This window comes from Electrona antarctica (genome assembly GCF_951216825.1).
Source record: "Electrona antarctica genome assembly, chromosome: 13".
NCBI classification, from domain to species: domain Eukaryota; kingdom Metazoa; phylum Chordata; class Actinopteri; order Myctophiformes; family Myctophidae; genus Electrona; species Electrona antarctica.
The window spans coordinates 6,141,984-6,165,800 of NC_136794.1; the positions used below are offsets into that span (position 1 = coordinate 6,141,984).

Here is a 23,817-nt window from a genome sequence, read left to right on the forward strand (position 1 = left end):
CATTCAGTGTTGATACTACATGGTCCACATTCTAGTACAAGTTGTCACATCATGGCAGCACAACATGATGCCATCTGTCTGTTACAGATGTTGTGGGAGTTTCTATAGAAGTGTATTTACATTCTCTAGCATTCTAATGCATGGTGCTAGGGGGCATTGTTCACGGCATTGGAAACGGACGCCTGCTGGGGGCACTTGCAGGCACGTGCAGAGTGTTAAGAGGGCACTTTTGGACAAAAATAGCGAAAATAGCAGATCTACAAGCTTGTAGATCAGCTATTTTCGAGGCTCAACCCAGCACTCACCCCTGGATAAGGTGAATTTAGAATGTCTGCATCAATACAAAGGTTCAGTCATCACATAAAGCCCACTGTGGTTTATTAATAAACACGCACGCACGCACGCGCGCGCACACACACACACACACACACACACACACACACACACACACACACACACACACACACACACACACACACACACACACACACACACACACACACACACACACACACACACACACACACACACACACACACTATTGTTTTTATGGAAGCATCTGGAATAAGCGTTTGTAAGTTAGACAATGAAACATTACCAGCTCCTGTCTTAATACAGAGGGTGACTCAACCCCATTTTGGGAACAATATATGTTCCTCCAGTACAGAGAAAAATAACAACTGTTAGTTTCTCAGAACACTACAGTACAGTAGCTTACAGTAGCTGCTGCTGCCGTGTTTGTATTGGGTTTATGAATGAATGAACCACAGTGTATGTGATCATGAAACTAATCTACATCTACCTTAGAAAGAGATGAAAAGGGCAGATTGCTGGAAGTACGTTAAATAATCCCTCCCCTCTCCCATTCACATTAGCGAGCCGCAAACAACACCTACTGTTATCGCAGATGTCTTGATGGCTATGCTAATGTGCAACGCTGTTCTCCATAATTGTCCTCTATTGTTCCATCTTATCAGGCCCTTATCTTTCACTGACATCATGTCACATTTCAATTTAAGGCGGGGCTGCATGTAACCTACAGTATATGGACATCGATGCCCTGGGGTCATGGCCTTTGATATACAGTACAGATGACAAAAACAGATATTGGATACACACCAGTATGAGTTAACCCATTTTGACCTGGGAACGATTCTACAAATGTCTTCTAAACCATGACAGTTTTCTGAAAAACCCCATGTTTCTATGTCAGTGGTTCTCAAACATTTTCAAGGAACCCCAAAATTATATGTAATTGGCCGCCAACCCCCATCTGAAAATATCTTGTTCCAGGGACCTCCCTCCCAGAAGCAAAGATTTGAGGTAAAAACTCTAGCTCTGAAATAATATAAATTCAAAGATTTACGCCACATTTTTCAAAAATAGCAGACCTACAAGCTCATAGTGCCGCGCTATGAGCTTGTAGATCTGCTGTATTTCAATATATGACATAATGCTAGAAACACCAAGAGGGGTTCCCGCCCAAAATGGCTTAAAGAAAATGCCTGAATCTGCCCCCATACCGGCTCCGCTCGCTCGGCACTGGCAGATTAGCGGGACAATGTGGTGTATGTCTCTACTTTGAGCCATAATCATGTGACTGACCCAGTTTGTTTCCTTCCTAAATTTATCTGATGAGGGTTCTCTCTGGACAGCGTCAATGGAATTACAAGCCAAATGAACAATTCTCATTGTCCCCCCCCCGTAAGTCGACGAGAGCTGAACCTGCGGCAGCGACATGAAAGGGGGCAAAACATAGGAGAGGAGATGAATAAAGCATCTGTTCTTCCAGGAAGAAGAGGTATAAACGCTCTAGTCATGAATACGTTGAACGTTTTCAGGTCCTGTAAATTACAGTCGAGAACCCGACTCACATGACATGGTATGGGATACCGCAACAGAGATCTGTTATCTCTATTAAGCCATTTTGGGCGGGAACCCCGTTTTGGTGTTTTAATACTTTAGCTATTGAAAAATAGCAGATCTACAAGCTCGTAGCGCGGCACCGAGTGCCGCGCTACGAGCTTGTAGATCTGCTATTTTTGAAAAATCGTGAAAATGTGGTGCAAGAATATATATTCTTTCAGAGACAACGTTTAACTCAAATCTTTGCTTCTGGGAGGTCCCTGGAACAACATATTTTCAGATGAGGCCAATTACATATATTTTTGGGGGTCCTTGACATGAAAATGTTTAAGAACAGCTGACACAGAAACATGGGTTTTTCAGAAAACTGTCAGGATTTAGAAGGCGATTGTAGAATCGTTCCCAGGTCAAAATGGGTTAAGGTCCCTCCTCTGAGTCTAGACTCTACAGTATCATAACAGCCCGGGGGCTGTATACAGTATACAACACTGCACTGTAACAATTCTGAGTGTTGCATTTAACCCGCATAATATAGTGTAAAAGATGGACCTGCCATGGGACTGTCAGGTGATGTGATTAAGTGCGATAAAACTCCACGTTAAATTAAAGTCTATTTCATCATGTCATGTGGCAGGTCGTGTGCTACATAGAGAGAGAAAGGCGAGGGCACACAGAGGCAGTTTGAACATCTCTGTCATGGTCAATGAGCTGGGCGCGGGTTTGAGAAGTGGGGCAGTGCTTAAGAAACCACATGCTGGCCAAAACCATCAATCAGCTAACTCCGAATGGGCCCCAAGACGTAGCACATGTTTTTCTCATTTAATCTACATCATGTGTGCACGTGCCTTCAGAGCATGCTTATACACACACACACACATGCACACACATACACACATACACACACTTGTGCGGTTTTGTTCTGCAACAATAATGTCCGGTAGATGAGGGGTGGTGGTGAGTGAGGATTAAGGAGACTTTCAGAGGTGGGGGGCGTTGTCTCAGGGAGGAAGTCTGAGGGTATCCCTAAGGACCACCGCCCCTCTCGTCCTCTGCTCAACCTGAACACCTCCGGGCGGCTACCGCCCTTAACCCATGTGTGCTCACTTTCTCCAGGCTGGCTGGCTGACCCTCTGAACTTGGTGTAATGGGAACCCGAATGGAAACAAGACCGCAATAAGGTCTTTCTTGAAAAATGTAAAAGGTTTGGGGAAACCACTGCTCTAGATGACATTTGCTCGTCATATGCATGGGGGGCGGGGGGGGGGGGGTGAATTACCTGTAATATCTTCTGGAGAGCTGCAAGAGGCTGTCTCCCTCAATCCAGACTAAACTGATTCAATTCAGTCGACTTTGAGTATCTTTATTTGATTCGAATGGACGTTTAAGCAACTGTGACTTAAAGCAGCTTTGGACAAGAATTGGAAACAGCAGGGCTCTCCCGCCATTCCACCAGCAATTGTGCCTAGTGCAGAATGGGATACGACAGATATTAGATGATAGGGCCTGAATATACACAGATGACGAAAGAAAAAAGGGTATAAATCAACTTAAAGGCTTCCACATTTTTCCCATCCATGACAAGTTATAACAAGTTTAAACTTATAAAAATGGACGGGGCCGGTTGTGAGAACCTAGTAGATATAGAGAGAGGACATGCTGTTAACTTGTTTATCGGAACATCCATTTCTAAGTGTGTATTTATTTTATAAGACAACATCAGGGGAGTTTCACATAACATTCAGCACGCCAGTCTGAGAGAGAGAGAGAGAGAGAGAGAGAGAGAGAGAGAGAGAGAGAGAGAGAGAGAGAGCGAAAGAGATGGAGAGAGAGAGAATAATATTTGTATAGCAAAAAGAAATGGTCCATGACAAATGTAGATTTGGATTTGGTTGCCATGGTGATTTTGCCTGGGCTGTTTAGGAGATGGGACATAACATTTGCAGACTTTCCCTGTACTGACCAGTACAAGGAATTGTCAAATGCACTTTCACACACACACACTCACACTCACACTCACACTCACACACACACACACACACACACACACACACGCGCGCGCACGAACATGAACAGGCGTATACGCACACATGCACACAGCATGCACATCATCATCATTATCAACAGAACTATGCACAAATCAAATTCAAGTGAATTGTATTGCACACAGATACATGCACAAGATATACACCTCATTTAGCTAACACAAAGCTTCATCTCTCTCTCTCTCACAGACTCACACACAGGCATTCGTGCGCATACACATACTGTACATAGACATACACAATCACAAACCCCACACACACACACACACACACACACACACACACACACACACACACACACACACACACACACACACACACACACACACACACACACACACACACACACACACACACACACACACACACACACACACACACACACACACACACACACACACACACACACACAGGCCCATATCACAGACACACCCAGCCACTATTAAACACATACACAGACACATTGCAGACACACAGTCTCAGACGCACACGAATGCAGAATAAACACAGACATTAACAGCATGTCCTTTAAGGCCGTCACAAATAACAATGTAATCCGGCATTCACACCCTCAACAGAAACGCTCAAAGGTAAACACTGTCTTTACGGCCAGACTCATAAATAGCAATAAACCCTCACACACATTTAGTTCTGTTATAGTTCTTTGTCTTGTACTGTACTTATATACACGCAGCACGCAACACAATGACAGATTCACAGATCTACAACCTATACTGACAAGGCAGAGCAGGTGAAGGAAGTAAAGGATGACCTATGGGGTGATATAATGGGAAACTATGGCCCCCCTGGACTTTTTTTCATTTTTGAGTGGTGCAACCACTCTAAGGAACAGCAATGTCCGTGTCAACCTATGTGACTTTAACCCATTTTGACCTGAGATCAGATTCTAAAAATGTCTGTTTGAAAATGACAGTTTTCTGAAAAAGCTATGTTTCTATGTCAGTCGTTCTTCGATTTTTCAAAAATAGCAGACCTACAAGCTCGTAGCGCGCCACTCGGTGGCGCGCTATGAGCTTGTAGATCTGCTATTTTTCAATAGCTAAAGCATAACATAATGCTAACACCAAAAGGGGTTAACCTATGTGACTATGTGACTATGAGTACCAGTAGGGGCAAAGGTGGCGCTGTTGTGCCAGAAACAGAGAGAGAGAGAGATAGTGCTGCACTGTTGCCTGCTAATGAGAGAGTGAGAGAGAGAGAGAGGGAGAGGGGGGGGGGGGGGGCAGGGGGAGAGGGGAGTTGCACCACTCAGTTCACACGGGTGTGATTGTTTTCGTAATAACAGCAACGTCAGAGAGATAAATCTGATGATGCCATATCAGTCAGAACTGAAGCAGGGGTGAGGGCGGGGGGGTGGGGGTGGGAGGGGCGAAGTACAGTATGTCAACAAGGAGAGAGTGAGACTAATAGATTTGGTACGGGGTAGATCTTCACTGGCTTTGACCCACATTCCTGAACCCCACCCACTGACACACATCCTCCACAATCACGCACACGCACGCGCACGCACACACACACACACACACACACACCTTGCAGGGGGGGTCCTGTTGTGTCAGACACACATATCCGTTTACAGTACACCCTCCTTTCACTCCAAACGGTGAGTGACATTTATAATCGCCCCCTCAATTCGCTCAAAGTGCTGAGTGACATTTATAATTCCCACCTATGCCAGTATATACTGTATTTTTTTTACAGTTAAAAGTGTCAGCTACTGTATAATTTGCGCGTCCCGCTATTAGCAAAACTGACCCCCGGGCCCCCGGGGTCAAGTAACTGTGCCGGTATAAATTAAGTCTGCCTGTCAGGCTGATTTCCTGAAACGGTTGATCTACTAGGAGAATATAACACCGTGGGACGAATGAATCCTGTCGGCGCATAAGAGCAGAAAAGGCCGGAGAGTCCCATTTGAGATGCCCTCATGGTGATCCCTGCAGATCCACAGGGAGGAGAGAGCAGTTCGACTACCCATTTAGGCCTGACGTCGAAAAATAAAGAAAACGTTCGCTCTGAAAGAATATATATTCAAAGATTTGTGCCGCATTTTTTACGATTTTTCAAAAATAGCAGATCTACAAGCTCGTAGCGCCACGCGCTACGAGCTTGGTGAAGGTTGAAAAAGGAACAAACACCCGCACGCCGTCTTCAAAATGCAGTGAACCGACTTTAATAGGGAAACAGCAACGTTTCGACCTATGCGGCCTTCGTCAGGCTGTCTTTATGAAGGTTAAAAATAAAACAATATAGCCTAATAGTACTAAAGAAATGGTGGAATGTCTTTTAATGTTTATGTATCAGGTATGACCGAAATGGTCTTGATCAGGTATACATGTATCTGATGAAAGTTGTACTGAATGAATAAACTCCTCATTGGGAGCATCGAACACCTAGCCTGGTGCACACGCACACGCACACGCACACACACACACACACACACACACACACACACACACACACACACACACACACACACACACACACACACACACACACACACACACACACACACACAGGCCCAGTGGGAAGTACCAGTACGTCGTGCACCGCTCTCTGAGAATTACAGCCAAGGGGCATTATACCTTGCCCACCCAAGAGTTGTTATCAAAATACAGACAAGACAATCACAACTCATGTTTACAATGACAGGTGTCAGAGGTCAGGCAGGTTAGGGAGGGGTGGTCACTCTGTGATATAGGGATAGGGTCAGCTGTCTCTGGGAGGGGTGTGTGTGTTAGGGAGGAGTACGGGGTCGCTCTGAGGGGGGTGTGTTTGGGAGTACGGGGTCAAAATGCTCATGCCAAGGCCAAACTAGCCTCGGGACAGTCTACCCCACTGTAGAGGCTGTTGACACAGCAGGTGTCTTTATCAGCATTCTTCTTATCTGTCAAGAGACAATAGACACACACACACACCTCACTCTCCTCTGTGTGTATGTGTGTGTCTCTCTCTCTCTCTCACTCCAGGAATGTGCTAATCTATCCATTATCCTCCTCCACACAGTATCAAATCCTGTAAAATCGAGAGTGTAAAATAATATTCAAATGAACCATTTGGGTAAATTGGTGTTAAATGAACACGGGGGGGATTTTTACTGCAGGGAATGAAGGTGACTCACTCTAGTCTAAGCAGAATGAATTACCGCCAAGGGAGAAGAACTTAATTCTGTTGATATTATATAATCAGTGGAGAGAATGGTAGCCTATATTCTCCCCAGCAGTAAATGGAAAAGAAATTAGGCACAAAATCCGAAACTAAATCTTAACTTTAAAAAAAACTCAAGTCATTTAAGAGCATGTAGGAGCCGGAGGGCAGAGCAAACTCACATCATGTTCCCACTACAATGCTTCTCAAGTTAATTTGACCCATTCCTCAACCTCATTACGTGTGTGTGTGTGTGTGTGTGTGTGTGTGTGTGTGTGTGTGTGTGTGTGTGTGTGTGTGTGTGTGTGTGTGTGTGTGTGTGTGTGTGCGTGTTATGATTGCACGAGTATGCAGTTTAGTCTATGGGTGTGTGGGTGAGAGTTGACTCTGTTTGTTTAGCCCAGAGGGTTCTACATTTTCACGTCAAGGACTCCTTTTCTTCGTAGATTAATAATCCTACGACTGTCTAGGTGAGATAACAGTGGAGCGTGTTAATCTTTAAACTTTCACCCTGCATCCTTAAATGGGCGTGTCAAAAAATAGTTTGAATAAGCTTAAGTGGATCTATGATCAAATTCTTACACATTGTCTAAATCAATGGTAAATGGTGGATTTATATAGCGCCTTTATCCAAGGCGCTTTACATAGTGCATTACATTCACCCATTGCGGCGGAAGCCATGCAAGGTACCAACCAGCACCTCGGGAGCAATTTGGGGTTCAGTGTCTTGCCCAAGGACACTTCGACATGTAGACAGGAGGAGCCGGGATTCGAACCGCCGACCCATGGATCATTGGACGACCGCTGCTCTACCTCCTGAGCCACCGTCGCCCCACAGTCGTCTATAAGTTGTAATATTGTAATTAAAACTGTTCCTGTTTTTTTTTCTAGAGACCCTCAGAAACCTTTTCAAGGACCCACTTTGGGAAGCGGGCCTGCGCTGATTGCATGGGAGACCAAACAGGAGACGTACTCCACCACTCGGTGAAGGTCACTTCCTTCTCAGCGTGGAGAGACAGACGGTACAGGGAGGAGATAAAGAACCTGAGCAGGCCTTGACTTGGACGCCTGCCAGTACGCTGATCTCTATCACCGGACTCCCATTAATTTAAATGCAGGTCACGACAAACAAGAAAGGAGTAGAGAGAGAGAGTCGTTGAGGAAAAAGAAAACAAAAAATTATTCTCGCCGCTGCTTTTAACCTATACAGTAAAAAATACAGTGTAGATTCAAACTCTGAGAGTGTGAAAATGCAGCCGTTATATTTAACCCTGACCCTAAGTGTGCCTAATCAGGGCCAAACATTCAGCAAAAGAAAAGCAGCTCTACAAGCTCACAACACGCTGCAACATGGCACGTTGTGAGCTTGTAGAACGCCTATTTTCATCAAAGAGATTTGGTGTAGAGGGAAAAAGGCAGGGGCCTATACAGCCTACTGTACATGGCTCCAGTCGTATACTTGTATAGCATACTGTAGGCTTCAATTTGAGGGTTGAAGTGAACCACTGAGGACCAATGAGGATTTCACTGTCATGTGAGCTTCTGAGTGCATGAAAACTGTTTATTTGTTTCTCTCTCTTTCTGCCAGAAGAGTTTATGCAGTATATCCTGTTTAACTATTGCATTGGATGTACACACACAGTAAAATCCTGCAGTGTCACATCACAAACGTCCTGTTGTGGAGCGAGCGAGCGACGCACAGCTCCAGTGATTGGACCAGGGAACATGCAAAATCCCCCCTAACAGCAGATCCAGAATGTTGAAATCATCTGATTCGCATGGCTAGGTTTATCGCTTTTGTGTCATGTGATCAGTGACAAAGATGTTTTTAGAAGCTAATGGTCCCACACTTATGAGTCACCCTCTACCCACACAACTATGTTCTCCTCTCTCTCTCTCTAGGGGGTAGCCTGTCCAGATGTCCTAACGTCCTGTGGTCCTGTGGTTTCAAGCCCACACGTTGGAGGAACGCTGGTTCGGAGCTTTGCTTAACCTGATATCTCTGCTCTCCTACGCTGGTTCCTGAGTAGAAATGCAGCCTTCAGAGACAGGGTGGGTCATCCCTAATGTTCCCAGGGTCCTATAGGGTTGGGGTTTGGGTTGGATTGGGAGTTAGAGTTTGGGGTTGTGGTTTGGGTTATGGTTGGGGTTAAAACATAGGGCTGAGGGGACATTAGACACGCTCCCTTAAGCCAAATTCATACTTTGTCGTATGACAGACAGAGCATAAATTAGCCATTGGAGATGAATTATAATAATTTTGATTTATGTCTAGCTTCGGTAGGGTATGATATGGATATATTTGAGCAAACGATATCATCGCCATTTGCCACAAGAAGTAGCCTACCCAGAGGATAGCATGTGACAGCATAATTACACGCTTATTCCGAACAGGCTCCTCCGATGTATACCGCAATGTTTCACAACCTGGCCGAATTCGTTGAAGCATGGCTGCCCCTGGCGCCTCATATAGGGGATGAGTGGTCAAATGTTATGTGTATTGGAATGACCGAGGAGGCCAGTTAGACGACACACCAATGAGGAGGTATAGGGGTCAGACTTACATAATCTAAAAGATGATGGTGGCAGCTATATTGTGATGTCTAATATACTCAATTTGGTGTGAAACTGTAAATAGGTACTTATGATTTGTATATACTTTTTGTCTGTCCTGTTATTGTACTGTCAACCCATTTGGGATTATGGTTGATCTCATGAATGTCTTATAGTTCTTGATTTAAACCCCCAGAGAACCTCAAAGTGTTTAATAGAGAAAGGGGGGAAAAAACTGCCCAGAATGGGCAGAATGGGAAAGTGTCGTATGTTGTGCCCATGTGTCATAAGTTCATGTATTGACCATGTCTTTTTTTTCTGCTTAATAAAAATATTGAAACACAAGACAATGTTTCACAAAACACAATAACATAAGAGGACTGTGAATATAGACCAGGTAGAGAAAGGGAGTGTGATTGCCAATAGGTTGCATGAAGACACAACAGCAAGAGAGAGATACTGGATTCTTGGTGAAAAGTTATAGTGAAATCCATCTTACTGCTTGGTGAATAAACACTACGTTTTTTTTATCATGTAGGTTGCAAGTGAGTTTTCCATCAGGGAAAAAAAGTATTGTTCTGACGTCTTTACTCGGGGGGGATATTTTTGTGTTTTGACCTCTAACTGCTACTGTTTTCCACAACCGCCTCATGCTGGACATGAAGTGTGTTTCCACTGGAAACTCAACCCACTATGATGTATTGGCCTTGGCGGCCGTATGGCCTTCATCAACGCCGTTCAGCAGGAGCCAAACACTTGCGAGTTCAATCTCACAATAGTCATTCTAGTAGAGTGAACGCAGCATCTGCACAAGCTCGCCAAGCTTTTTTTTCTTCTAATCTCATGGGAGAGTCGTACAAAAAAGTGTTTTTTTTCCTATCATCACCACCCTTTTGTCTGGCCTTTTCCAGCTCTTTCCATCCACTGTTGTTGTTCATGATTGTGAACAGTTTCATCATGGATTTTCTACTTTTAAGCAAAAAGAATGTTGGCAGATTTGAGAGTGAGAGGATTGGTGTTTTCCCAACCATTAGGACCAAAATCAGTGGTCTAAATGGAGTTGACAGGATAGACCTTTAATATGGCATGGCGGCCTAATTGCTTTAATACTCAAGTGCAACTATACTGCCATTATTTACAGAGCAATGCAGGCTTGTCTTTTCCTGTAAACTCTCCTCTCATCCTCCTCACAGCAGAGGAAGGAGATCCAAACATCACACACAGCTGGAATAATTCGTCCCATCACTCTCTGGTTTCAAAAACATCTGATCTCATCTCATAGTCCAGAGAGTATGTCCAACATCTTTTTAACTACTTTGCTTTGGGAAGTAAGGATCCGTTTAGCTACAGCACACACTAAAATCATGTTCATTTAATTCTGAGAGTCTATAAATATTACAGGTCAATTTGGTCACATATTTACACTCTCGGAGTTACAAATGGTTAAATGGAACACTGCAGATTTGACTGTATGGACAGAAGAGTCGAATTTCAAATGGCTGATTTTGAGATAGTCTGGGGGGAGAAAGGGTCTAGTGAACACTTAAAAATAAATCAACAAAAATAATAAATCAATAATAACATCTAGAGCAACTGTACACCACTGCAATATATGAACTCTCAGTGATGATCATAAATTAATGAGCCTTGCTGTTCATAGCAGGGGTGTCCAGATGACTCAACAAATGGAAGTGCACAAGCAGTGGTGGAAAGTAACTAAGTACTTTTACTTAAGTACTGTACTTAACTACAATTTTGAGGTATTTGTACTTTACTTGAGTATTTCCAATTTCCAATACTTTTACTTCTACTCCACTACATCTCAGAGGCAACATTTGATTTACTTGAGTTACTATAGTTACTATGGAAATTTAATTTTGATTAGAAAACATACATTTCTGTAACCACTTCAACCCTATACATTTCGGCCATTTGAAAATAGCCGATCTACAAGCTCACAATGCGGGCGCATTGTGAGCTTGTAGATCTGCTATTCTCAATAGATTTTGTACACATTTTGAACTTGTGAAATGGCACATTCTGCACAATGAGTACTTTTACTTTTGGTACTTTAAGTACATTTTGATGCCGCTACTTTTGTACTTTTACTCGAGTACATTTTTAATATGGGACTTTTACTTCTACATTGCAGTATTTATACTTTTACTTAAGTAAAACATTTGAGTACTTTTTCCACCACTGCTACATACAGGTACATAAATACACAGAAAACAAGCTTCCCCCCAGACTCGGTATATAATGACATTATTTATGATGCCTGTGTAAAAGTGTAAAATGGGTATGCTTTTCAAGAGGTAGCAAGTAGCATGAATGGGAAATTCAACGACAGCCAATTGACTTAAAATACTCTGTAACAACACAATAAAATTCAAGATAATCCTCGTCTGTCATTTCTTTCAGAGAATTCACAAGTTCTTGACCAAAATATCCCCTTAAATCAAACTGGAATAGTTGCACCATAGTTAGTGGTGATGAAAAGACGTGTGTTGGAAAAGGAAAGAAATGACACGGATGACAAGTGGTAAGCTAAACCATCTTTTTGTCACACTTATACTGTAGCGTTATTTAGTGCTTCTTCCCTCAAAATGTGTAACATTTGGTGAGAGGCCAGTACTGTTAAAATCCTGCATGACCAGAAGCAAAGACAAACAGTGATATGTACTGTACATAGAAGGCTATAAGATCTAAGATAGAAGATCATTCTAAGAGGTAAAGGTGAAAGGTAATACAGTAGGTAGGTATAGGCCTATATTTGTCTGATGGAACTGGGATGAATGTGTGCATTCCATCTGAACATTCCTTCTAGAGAAAGGAGTGAATGGTTCCGTTTCTATTCCAAACAGGATCATGAATGAAAAGGTTATCATAATTGATGGGAAATGAAACACTGTGCTGCAGTGGACTGTTTTGTGTCAGTCTACCACGCACACACATACGCACACACAGATACACACACACGTGCACGCACAAACACGACACGAACACACACACACACACACACACACACACACACACACACACACACAGTTGGGAACATTGGATTAACATTCATTCCATATCTCCTTACCCTAACCTTAACCATAGACAATCTAACCTTTTCCCATGCATGAAACCGCAGAAAAATTAGACTGAGCTGCTGGACACCAATTTTGCACACAATTAGACATGTGTCCCCAATCATCTGGTTTGTGATGTCCAAATTGTCCCAATTCCCAAAATGTGGCCTGTCAGGTCAGGAACACACACACGCACGCACGCACATACACACACACACACACACACACCACACACACACACACACACACTAACCTCAACAAATCTACTGTACTCTGCCCCACCCTCTATCTCGAAAACTTCTCTCTCTCTCTCTTCAGTTTTCACCAGAAGAGAGTTTTCAGTTTTGAGTTTAATTTGTCACAGTAGGACTACAGTGAGTCAACAGAGTAACCAACACAAGACATGCTTCCCATAAACATAATTACATAACATTATTAAAGTATAGGCTATTTCAATCACCATTTTGACAAAGTGTTCAATATTGGAACGCACACCACATAGGCTATAGAGCGTAGCCTAATTATGAACATTGAACTCACGTGAGACAAAATTGTAGTATTTTACAGAATTGTAGCCAGTAAGCCAAAATATTAGCCAGATGTGCTCTCACTCTGGTAGTAAGAACTTAGTTAAGAGAGAGAGCAAAGCGCAAGGAAGGAGATGCGCGCGTTTCAAAATGAATCTACACCGCTTCGGCATCATTATCAACTGCAATATCCTTTATAAATTATGATAACGGCACAAAAAACGATCTAAGTGAGCTTACCTCTGCTCCTGCCAGGTCCAGGGTTGAGGACAGAGCCGCCAGGAGAAACACAGTGCAGGTCGGTAACAACATCATAGTGGAATCTTAGTCGCTACTGTGCAAGAATGGCTCCGAATAAGAACAGCACCTGTTGAGAAGAACAGCGTCTTCTCCGTTTGGCTTCAAGTAAAAAAAACACAGGTTAATATCATCAGAGCACAAGCAGCACGTTTGGCTGCATCTTTGCGAGTCGAGACGATGTGAGGTTGTGATCAATGCAACTTAGCTCTTGTTTCTTGTCCACCCCACCACCACACCCCCCTGGAAACGACCACCCATCACCCATGCGAACAGACACAACCCTGTTTTTTGCAAACACTTTGACTTTTCTCGGTAAAGGAGAGGGACTACTCTTAATGTTTTGGCAGTTTTGAACAGTATTTGATGAGACTTTGATGCGCGTAACGTACCTGTAGCATTACTTTTCCTGCTCGGGAACAGCGCATCTTATCATAGCCTGCCAGCGGCGACCCGTTAGACACTGGATTGTCTTTGCCACTGTGAGAGACCGTAAGTAAATCACTTTTATTCGTAAAACTAATCGTTTAAAATCAAAAGTAATGTTGTTGTTTTAACATTGTGAGCAGCAGTAGACTCGTCGTCGAGCCATTGATGCATATGCAGACTTATAGCCCTATAATAAGAAATGAGACTGGATCTTAGCCCCACTGCAAAGTATTTTACACTTAATTTTAATATAGGCCAATATAAGCTAATAATAGGCTCATTCACATTTACCGTTTTTTGAAAAAAATTACTGTGATTCATGTGAGCCATGTTTCCCCCCTGCTTTCAACTATCGCACACTTGTCTGACCCTATCGGTTAATTTAATGACTTTCAACAGTTCATCAATAACACAACAGTACCGTGGCCTGATAATAATGGAATGATTGTTAATCGACTTAATTCATTGTAATGTAACAGTCGGTTTGATTTCAGGTTGCGCTCCCGGACGGTAGACATGCTTTAGACCTGTCTCCGCACCACCACAAGGAATTATTACAGCGGAGTAGGATTGGGAATGAAGTTTGAAGTCCGGCTGAGTGGAGTCATGCTATCACAGCAGCACGCCACACGGCTCAACAATTTGAGGCAAGTCGCTCATTGTTAGGCCAACAGTGCAGTTAAACTGTGATTAGTCTAATGGATTACTTACAACACCTGATTTATTGTGGGGGTGAATTAATGCTGTCACTTTCATTCCGCTATCTATCTCTCAGGTGTCTGCTTTTCTGCCTCTTCGTGGCCATCCTCGCTTCAGGAGCGCATGCAGTAAGTTATGCATATTATTTTCACCATTGCCATAGGCTATAGTATGCCTAAGGCTACTGTTTGTATTCACTTGCATATGTGTGCCATTCAATTCAACCATTCGACACAGCATGCAGTGCCAGTGTTTAGGGTTGTCTCCTCAACAAGAAAGTCTCTTCTTTGGAGGCGGAGCTGCCTCTGTCTAGGCATCTGTAGATGGTGGGCGTGTCACATGATAAACTCCTAATTGGGTAGTTAAACTGCTTAGAATGTTGTAGGCCATTGATGATAAGGTGTAGCCTATTGGCTAATGTAAAGTAGGTACCGGTAGTTGCAACTTTAGAAAGGATTCTTCAAGCCAGGTAGGACTTTTGAAAGGGTGCATGTGTTTGGTCCGACATACTAAATGATAAATAGTGCATTTATATAGCGCCTTTATCCAAGGTGCTTTACATACATTGTGCATTACATTCACCCATTCACACACACATTAATAGGCCAATGGCGACGGAAACCATGCAAGGCACCAACCAGCACATCAGGAGCAATTAGGGGTTAAGTCTCTTGCTCAAGGACACTTCGACACTAACTCTGGGGGAGCCCGGGTTCGAACTGGCAAGTTAGTTAGTTTTGCATATGCATATGCCCCGAGGCAGCGCAGCGGAGTGGAGTGGTATATATTAGTATCGCAACGCGAGGCTACAGTGGCCTGGGTGCGAATATTGCTTCTGTAAGAGACGGGTGGGGAGACCTGGCGTGTGATTGGCTGGGAAGGGCCGTCACATGGATAGGGAGAGCTCCGCTGTGTTGACTTGGACAGTGTGTGAGGCGGTGGTACAGTAGGTGTAGACATGGCGGAGGAACGGAAACTATGGGGGGACGAGGATTTACGATTCTCTCCCTATTGGAACATAACTCGGACGGCGCTGAGTCAGCTCAAGCGAACTTCGCAGCGTTCGGCACAGCGACTGTCTGCGGTGCCTCTCGTGGTTCAAGTTCACTTAAGATGGCAGTCAGAACAGTGAAAACAATTCATGCACTCCCACTCCCTAACGTTTCGCCTCCTATGGAAACAATGTTAACGGCCTGGGTCCTATTTGATTTGTATTTCAAATATTTCCAAAGTTTCATCCACATCGGTCCAACGATGCCGGAGATTAGCTGTTCATACAGTAGATACATACAAACAGACGGACTGGGGTGAAAACTAATGTCTACATGCTCACAAGTTCACAGCGCCTCGCATTGCGAGGGAGTCTAGAACAACAAGTCCTGTGAACGTTGCACTAAAATGTCTTACAATCAGTGTTGGAAAGTACTTTTACTTAGCTACTGTACTTAAGTACAATTTTGAGGTATTTGTACTTTACTTTTTTCCAATACTTGGATTTTGTACACATTTTAAACTTGTGAAATGGCACATTCTGCACAATGAGTACTTTTACTTTTAGTACTTTAAGTACATTTTGATGCTGATACTTTTGTACTTTTACTCAAGTACATTTTCAATTCCGTACTTGTAACAGAGTAGTTCTAAAGCAGTATTGGTACTTTTACTTAAGTAAAACAATTGAGTACTTTTTCTACCACTGTCTAGATTAGAACAACTGTCCTGTGAACGTTGCACTAAAATGCCTTGCAATGCACACTGACTGAGACACAAACAAAAGGTTGCTCTTCAGAGGTTCTTTGGGGTTCGTGGTTGAGGTAGCATTGCTGCCGTACAAACAAAGAACCTGTTAAGCCCCTTTATGGTTCTTTAGAGAAGTTGTTCACGAACCTTTTCATGTCAAGGACCCCCATAAGAGAAGATTGTTACAGCTCTAGCAGTGATTTTCAACCATTTTCATTTCAAGGACCCCCCTGTTTGACATGCATTAGTCTACGGACCCCCCATTTAATTAGCCTGGCTAATAAGCCAGACTCAAATCACACTGTCGTGTGGTATTTGAGTCTGGAGATGCTGTGTATGGATCTTGTTTCCCGGGGGGCGGGTTCAAACATTTTCTCTTTGACGCAATTGGTTAGAGGTACTGTCAGTCAAAGGTCTCAAGCATTGAATGTCACTGTACCAAAGCCCGCCCATATTGCATACCGTGTCCCGATTGGCCACACCAGTTCTCTGGTGTAGGAAATGGGCGTACAATTGAGCCTCTCCAGCCGTAATCCGCCGGCAGGCAATTTTTTTTGCCAACGGCTGATTCGGTCTGGCTTATTAGCCAGGCTACCATTTAATCAAATTAAAGACCACAATTTATATTGTAAAATCAATTTGTACACTCTCAGAGATACAGACGCATAAGGGTTTGAGATTTGAGATACAGAGATACAGACCCATAAGGGTCCATTTGGTTCCAAACTATCATTTAGCTGGGGACCCCCTGGAACTCCCTCAAGGACCCCTAGGGGTCCCCGGACCCCACATTGGCAACCACTGCTTTAGAGAAGTGGTTCTCTACCTTTTCAGGTTGTGACGCCCCCAAAATATGAACATATAATTGTGGGGCTCCTTGACATGAATAAGGTTGAGAACCACTGACACAGAAACGTGTTTTTTTTCAGAAAACTGTCAGGATTTAGAAGACATTTTGTAGAATCGGTCTCGGTCGAAATGTATTAATGAATGCTGACATTTGGTATTTTAATGTTGATTGTGAAAATCAACCTATCGTGTGGATGGGTCGAGTGTTGACTCAACTCTGTTGTGTTAACTGATTGGCTCGGCTCCCTGATTGGTCCTGTTCCATGTGGTGAATTTCCCATGTTTATTCAGTTGCCTGATGAAGGCCGGATGACCGAAACGTTGTATTAGTACAACATTGTATGTAAGTGAACATAGTGTGTAGGACTATACTCTCTTTTAAAGGTTTTATGACATTCATTTTCATTTATTTTTAGTTTTAGTTTTTCGTCACCAAAGAAACCTGAACTTTGAACATTCAGTGGATTTTCTGTGGTTTGAAGTTTTCTCTGGGGTTTGGAAGCCTTTTGAGCTACAATGAAAACAGTGAGAACAGTGACATCTGCTGGCAAATCCCATTGACATATATGGGATTTTCTGGCTCTTACATCACAAACGGCAGGAAATTCAGAGCACTTGTTTGAGCCAGAAAACCCCAGACCACAGAAAATCTACTGAATGTTAAAAGTTCAGGTTTTTTGGGTGCAATTGAGCTCAGAAAACCTAAAAGAAAATTAAGAAAAAAAAAAGAAATAATGTCACAATCCCTTTAACGTTAAGAAGAAAGTGTGCAAAATGTCATGATGATCTACAGTACAACTCATAATAAACCACTTATATTTCAGTCTAAACCTTAATACACTGGATGTGACTGTTTGCTTTAATAAAGGGATGCAATCCATAGATTTGATATTAGCCTTGTATTTTAAGCACTGATAGCCAAACAATACATTACATCACGTTAAATAAATATATTTATCAAGCCAATTGCATTGTGATGGAAACATAAACTAACAGCAATCTGCAAAATTGTAGCAAACTGTAGTTGCAACAACGAACTGAATGTGGCGGCTGTGGCTCAGCAGGTAGAGCAGGTCGTCCAATGATCCCTGGGTCGGCGGTTCGAATCCCGGCTCCTCCTGTCCACATGTTGAAGTGTCCTTGGGCAAGACACTGAACCCTACATTGCCTCCAATGAGTTGGTCGGTGTGAGCTTGCCACCATTGGTGTGTGAATGTGGGAAGTGAGGACGCTGGCGTCGACTGTTCGCCGCTTCACCTCCCAATGTATGAATGAATTAACCATTGTAAAGCGCTTTGAGCACTTGGAAAAGCGCTATAAAAATGCAATTCATTATTCATTATTATTATGAATGTTTCATGGAAAAGACCATTATGCTCAAAAGCATACAATTTATGAGCATTAACACATTCGTCATAGCCTACAGTATACGCACACAAGCAAAGGTGAATGCAACTGCTATCATTGCAGGAAAATAATGATTTGTTATGATTTGGGCTAGTTTAACAAGTCAACTTTATGAAAGTTGACTTGTGAAAATGATATTTTGTGTTTTTTTGTTAAAAAGTTAAAGTTAAAGCTCTATATTCTGATAGTAATCATCGGTAGAGTGTTTGTTCAGTATCAGAGGTCACCCAATCTCTAAGCCTTTAATAAACAGTAAATATATTTTCAGGTGGGTCACCAATTTCATCCAGAGAAAGAACCCATTTATCAGCTTCCAATTCGGATTTTGCCCGCTAATCTTTTGGTTCATAGCTTCTTTATACTGTATATCCTGAATGAGTTATCTCGCATGATTGGATGAAATTGGTTTCCAGACCTGGAAAAGTATGTTCTGTTGTTTAACCCATTTTGGGCGGGAACCCCTGTTGGTGTTTTAAGCATTATGTTATACTTTAGCTATTGAAAAATAGCAGATCTACAAGCTCATAGCGCGCCACCGAGTGGCGCGCTATGAGCTTGTAGGTTTGCTATTTTTGAAAAATCGTGAAAATGCGACACAAATCTTTGAATATATATTCGGGTGCAGTACTTGTACTAGTTTAGACAGTTTTTGGTTTAGACTAGTCATTGGTTAGACCAGTCATTAGTCCTACAACTACAACCTATCTCAAACCTAAACCTAACCTCCCACGGGGCAGCACACCTAAACCTAACCTTAACCCATGTCTAACCAATGAAATGAAAAATCATAAAAATGTGGCGCAAATCTTTGAATATATATTCTTTCGGAGCGAACATTTTGAACTCATATATTAGTTTCTGAGAGGTCGCTGGAACTTCATATTTACAGATGGGGGTCGGCGGCCAATTACACTGACATAAGAAACATAGGTTTTTCAGAAAACTGTCATGATTTGAAGACATTTATCAGGTCCAAATGGGTTAAAGAGCTGAAGAGATGGGGAGACATCTGTTACTGAAGAAATACTCAGTGGTTACTACGGGAAATGGGGATAGAATAGAATAATAATGAATCCATTTTGACCTGAGATCAGATTCTAAAAATGTCTTCTAAATCCTGACAGTTTTCTGAAAAAGCTATGTTTCTATGTCAGTCGTTCTTCGATTTTTTTCAAAAATAGCAGATCTACAAGTTCATAGCGCGCCACTCGGTGGCGCGCTATGAGCTTGTAGATCTGCTATTTTTCAATAGCTAAAGCATAACATAATGCTAACACCAAAAGGGGTTCCCGTCCCCAAAATGGGTTAAACACTAAATTTAACAAAAACATACCATGACACTTACGCCCTCTTTAGCCGAGGATGACACACCAAAAAAGAAGAAAAAAATGTATAAGAGGCTACAAAAAGTCAAAAAACGTTGTTTTTCAAGCAAACTAATCGTAAAATCTTCTAATTTCATCTCATTCAAAAGATTATGATGAAATCTTCAAGTTATCTAGTCTGTAAACATCTGCCACAGGCAAATGTTTTTCTCTCTCCGGTTAGGCAATGCACTAGCAGATCTACATGCTCACAATGCGTTGCAGCACCACGCATGGTGAGCTTGTAGATTTACTATTTCGGGTGCGTGACACTCGCACACAACTCAGGCTATAGGTCTCACCTTTTCCAAAACATTGAATCATCCTGCTGCCAAACGCCAACTAGAGAATCTAACTAAATCCCCCAAATCCCCAGAAGAAAGGCAGAGGACATAACCTCAGTGTTCTCAGTGGTACAGTATAGCTACCGGCATGTAGGCAAGGAGGCAGCATCTTGAATAAAGGGCTTTCACGTTGCCTTCTTATGAATTCAGATCAAACAGATAAGGTCAGAGCAACGTATGATCCTTAACCTAGGAGGGATTATGGGGAAGGGTCACAAAACGTCGTCTTCAGAAATGATGATATGCTGCTTGACCTTTGAGATCATATCACTGTAATATTATGTACTGTAAGAGAATGATTCGCAAACAAAAAAACAAAAACAAATCTGTTTTCTTATAACCAGAAGTCTGGAAACACCAGAATAGGATTTTTTCACTTCAGGAAAACACTTCCTTTACAGCGCCAATAGAGCGTCGCAGTCTCCCTTTCATGACGACAGGCCCAGGAAATGAATCCCAATGCATTTTTCCCATAGACATTTCAAAAAGTATTTATTTAAAGACCTTTTAAGCGTCGTACGAAGCCAACTCGAGTCGTGACAAATCATGACAACAAACACAATATTTTGGACCAAACAAATAATTACAAAGAAGAAAAACAACAAAAAAAAGTGTTGTAACCTGCCGTTTTTTCTACTTTCTAATTCTTTGTTTGGCCCAAAACATTGTGTTTATTGTCATGATTTGTCACGACAAGAGTTGGCTTTGTCCGCGGCGTAAACGTCTTTAGATAAATACTTTTTGAAAAGTCTATGAGGAAAATGAACGGGGATTTTTATTTTCCGGGTCTCTCGAGGGGGCGGGACTGCGCCGCTCTATATTCCTCCTGCGTAATGAGAAAGTGTTAGGAATATAAACGTTGAAAGTCAGATTCCAGATCCCTTCTTTACACTCTCTCTCTCTCTCTCTCTCTGTCTCTCTGTCTCTCTCTGTCTCTCTCTCTCTCTCTCTCTCTCTCAGACTCTGAGGCTAACAATCCAACTCACCGATTTACTGAATTTAATTCCACAAGGATTGTGACTCATTCATCTGAAAATTTCTAAGCGTTTAATTTGGGCTGTACTCAATTTAATGAATTTATATCATTAAAAGTGTTTCATTGCATCAGTAGCTAATACAAAACAGTTATAGATAATTGGCCATGTAATCTTCTTAAATTACCTTTATTATTATATTATATCCAGAGGGGGGGGGGGGGGTATGGGAAAATAAATCAGGATAAACATGGTTCACTTAAATTCCCTTTATTATTATATTATATCCAGGGGGGGGGGGAATAAATCAGGATAAACATGGTTCACTCAGATATTTATAGACATGAATGACTCTCTTTCAAGACAAGAAACAAGAGATGAAAAAGATTCCCTTTAGGATGTCACAACTAACAACACTCTCGGCTCTGCTCCGATGACAGTGAATGGTGGTCTGATAATGTGGACGTATAGTAGTCGTGTCCCAATTCAGGGGCTACGTCCACTTCAAAGGAAGTGTTCTACAAAGGCGTGTGTCCGTCGTAAAGTGCAAAAGCTGAATTATGGTAACCTGACTCCGCCAAGTTCCCTCCTCCTCCTATACCTGCATCTGGTCTCTCTCAAGCAGAAACAATGAACCCGGAGCAGCGGGACAAAAATCTGCATATCTCCATAATTAGTCCTGTTAGGTTGTGTTTACATTTGCGCTGTGGCACAGCTTCAATACGTCACCAGTCTCACGTTGATCCCGCCTCTAGCGGCCGCATATCGCTAGTACTTTGTCTCTGCCCGAGAGAGACCAGATGGGAAGCAGGAGGAGGAGGAACTCACTACTGCCACCATCTGGAGTCACGTTAGAATTATGGGCCCCGAATTCGAATTGGGACACATGAAGCCAGTACTGAGGGTGATCATACATTTTAGCATCAAAATAAATGTATGCTGATCCAAAATAAGCCTGTATTCTCTCTCTCCCCCTGCCTCTCCCCCCGGTCCATCCTCTATTTTCCTGGCTTTTAAAAGTCTACTCAAAGTAAATAGAGGGATGCCTCATGAAAAGATCATGTTTCTTTTCGGCACAAGTGATATTCATTCAAACGCGGCTCTGTTATGTTTTCTGTTATTCTTGGTCTGCATGCCGCTCTCTTGACCTATTCGCTGCACATCAGTTGATTTAATATTTCCATGTCCAACCGCACCATTGTAATGTCGATTCACTATTTATATACTGTGTGTGTGTGTGTGTGTGTGTGTGTGTGTGTGTGTGTGTGTGTGTGTGTGTGTGTGTGCGTTAGTGCTGACCTCGATTAGTCGAATATTCGACTAATCGATCGGAACGGGTCTCAGTCGATGTTTTTTTTTGTATCATTCCATTAGGTCTGTGGGGCCATGGGGGGGCTTATTTAACAAACACATTTGAACATGCTTTCTGACTGTTTTTAATCAATCTCCAATGTGCATGTGGTGTGTGTGTGTGGCACCGTGCGTGTACAGTACAGTACAGTATGTGCACCTCCATGTGTTCATGTTTGCACGTGTTTTGCTCTTCGGTCGTCTCTCTCGCTCAGGAATGTTTGCGTCAGTGTCAGATGGTTTAATGCTCTATAATAAGACATTTTAATATCATACCCTGGCTCTTCAGATGCACACAGATTTTCCACAGGACCCAGTGAAAGGGCCCCGTTGTATATTTGTTGTTATCAGATTTTGTGAAGGGCTGATGAAAAGCGTGTGACACAGCTCAGGCCCTCTCTGTGTACTGTGAGAGGCTGCACAGTCGGCTACTGCTGGGAGATACAGGAGACAAGACTATTTTTAGATCGACAGCATCCGTGACTTCCATACGTACCATAACCGCACTGATTCTCAACCTTAAACACGTCGCAATGCAACATGTTGGTGAGATTTCAGGTCGGGTGTTTGTGCTATTCGTCAAACAGCAACGTTTAATGGTTAACTCGGAGACTGTACACATGTACAACATTTTTAACCAGTAAATAGAGCTAAGTGAATGTTCTGCATCGCTTTGCGATAATGTTTCTGTCTCTTCTTCACTAGCAAAAAAAGGGTCCACGTGGCATTGACTTAAGCTAGTGAAATCGTGTTTGTTCCAAGAGGATACCGGACAGTGGCGTGCACAGATAGACACTAGGGGGTGCTAGAGCACCCCCTGCCCTTTTGGCAATGTGCCCCCTTTTTTTTGTACAGTGTACAAAAAACACTTTTTTGTAAAGTGTACGTATGTACAGTGTACATACGTACCTGTTGTACGTATGTCGACCATGGTGACATTGATCAATTCTTGTTAAAAAAATCAAGAATTGAAAAAATATATTATTTAGGCCCCAAAATCTATAAATCTCACACTATTAAGGCAACCGGCCGGTTCCACGCGCTGCACAAGGTGCCCTTTTTTCACTTGAGCACCTGCCCCTCTAAATGTCTGTGCACGCCACTGATACCGGATATATTGTGTTCAGAGCTTTA

At 42.6% G+C, this 23,817-nt stretch overlaps 2 protein-coding genes across 2 annotated transcripts in view; one reads left to right on the forward strand and one right to left on the reverse strand.

The window, feature by feature from the left end:
• The window catches only part of col4a1 (collagen, type IV, alpha 1), a 68,706-nt gene extending 54,991 nt beyond the window's left edge, over positions 1 to 13,715 (reverse strand). The window contains exon 1 of the mRNA XM_079518748.1: positions 13,471 to 13,715. Within this exon, the coding sequence (XP_079374874.1) occupies positions 13,471 to 13,545 (75 nt within the window). The 5' untranslated portion in view covers positions 13,546 to 13,715. The remainder of the gene's footprint in view (positions 1 to 13,470) is intronic.
• A 152-nt stretch (positions 13,716 to 13,867) lies between these two features.
• The window catches only part of col4a2 (collagen, type IV, alpha 2), a 101,440-nt gene continuing 91,490 nt past the window's right edge, over positions 13,868 to 23,817 (forward strand). Inside the window, exons 1-3 of the mRNA XM_079518747.1 lie at positions 13,868 to 14,019; positions 14,451 to 14,603; positions 14,732 to 14,783. Coding sequence (XP_079374873.1) covers positions 14,533 to 14,603; positions 14,732 to 14,783 — 123 coding nt within the window. The 5' untranslated portion in view covers positions 13,868 to 14,019; positions 14,451 to 14,532. The remainder of the gene's footprint in view (positions 14,020 to 14,450; positions 14,604 to 14,731; positions 14,784 to 23,817) is intronic.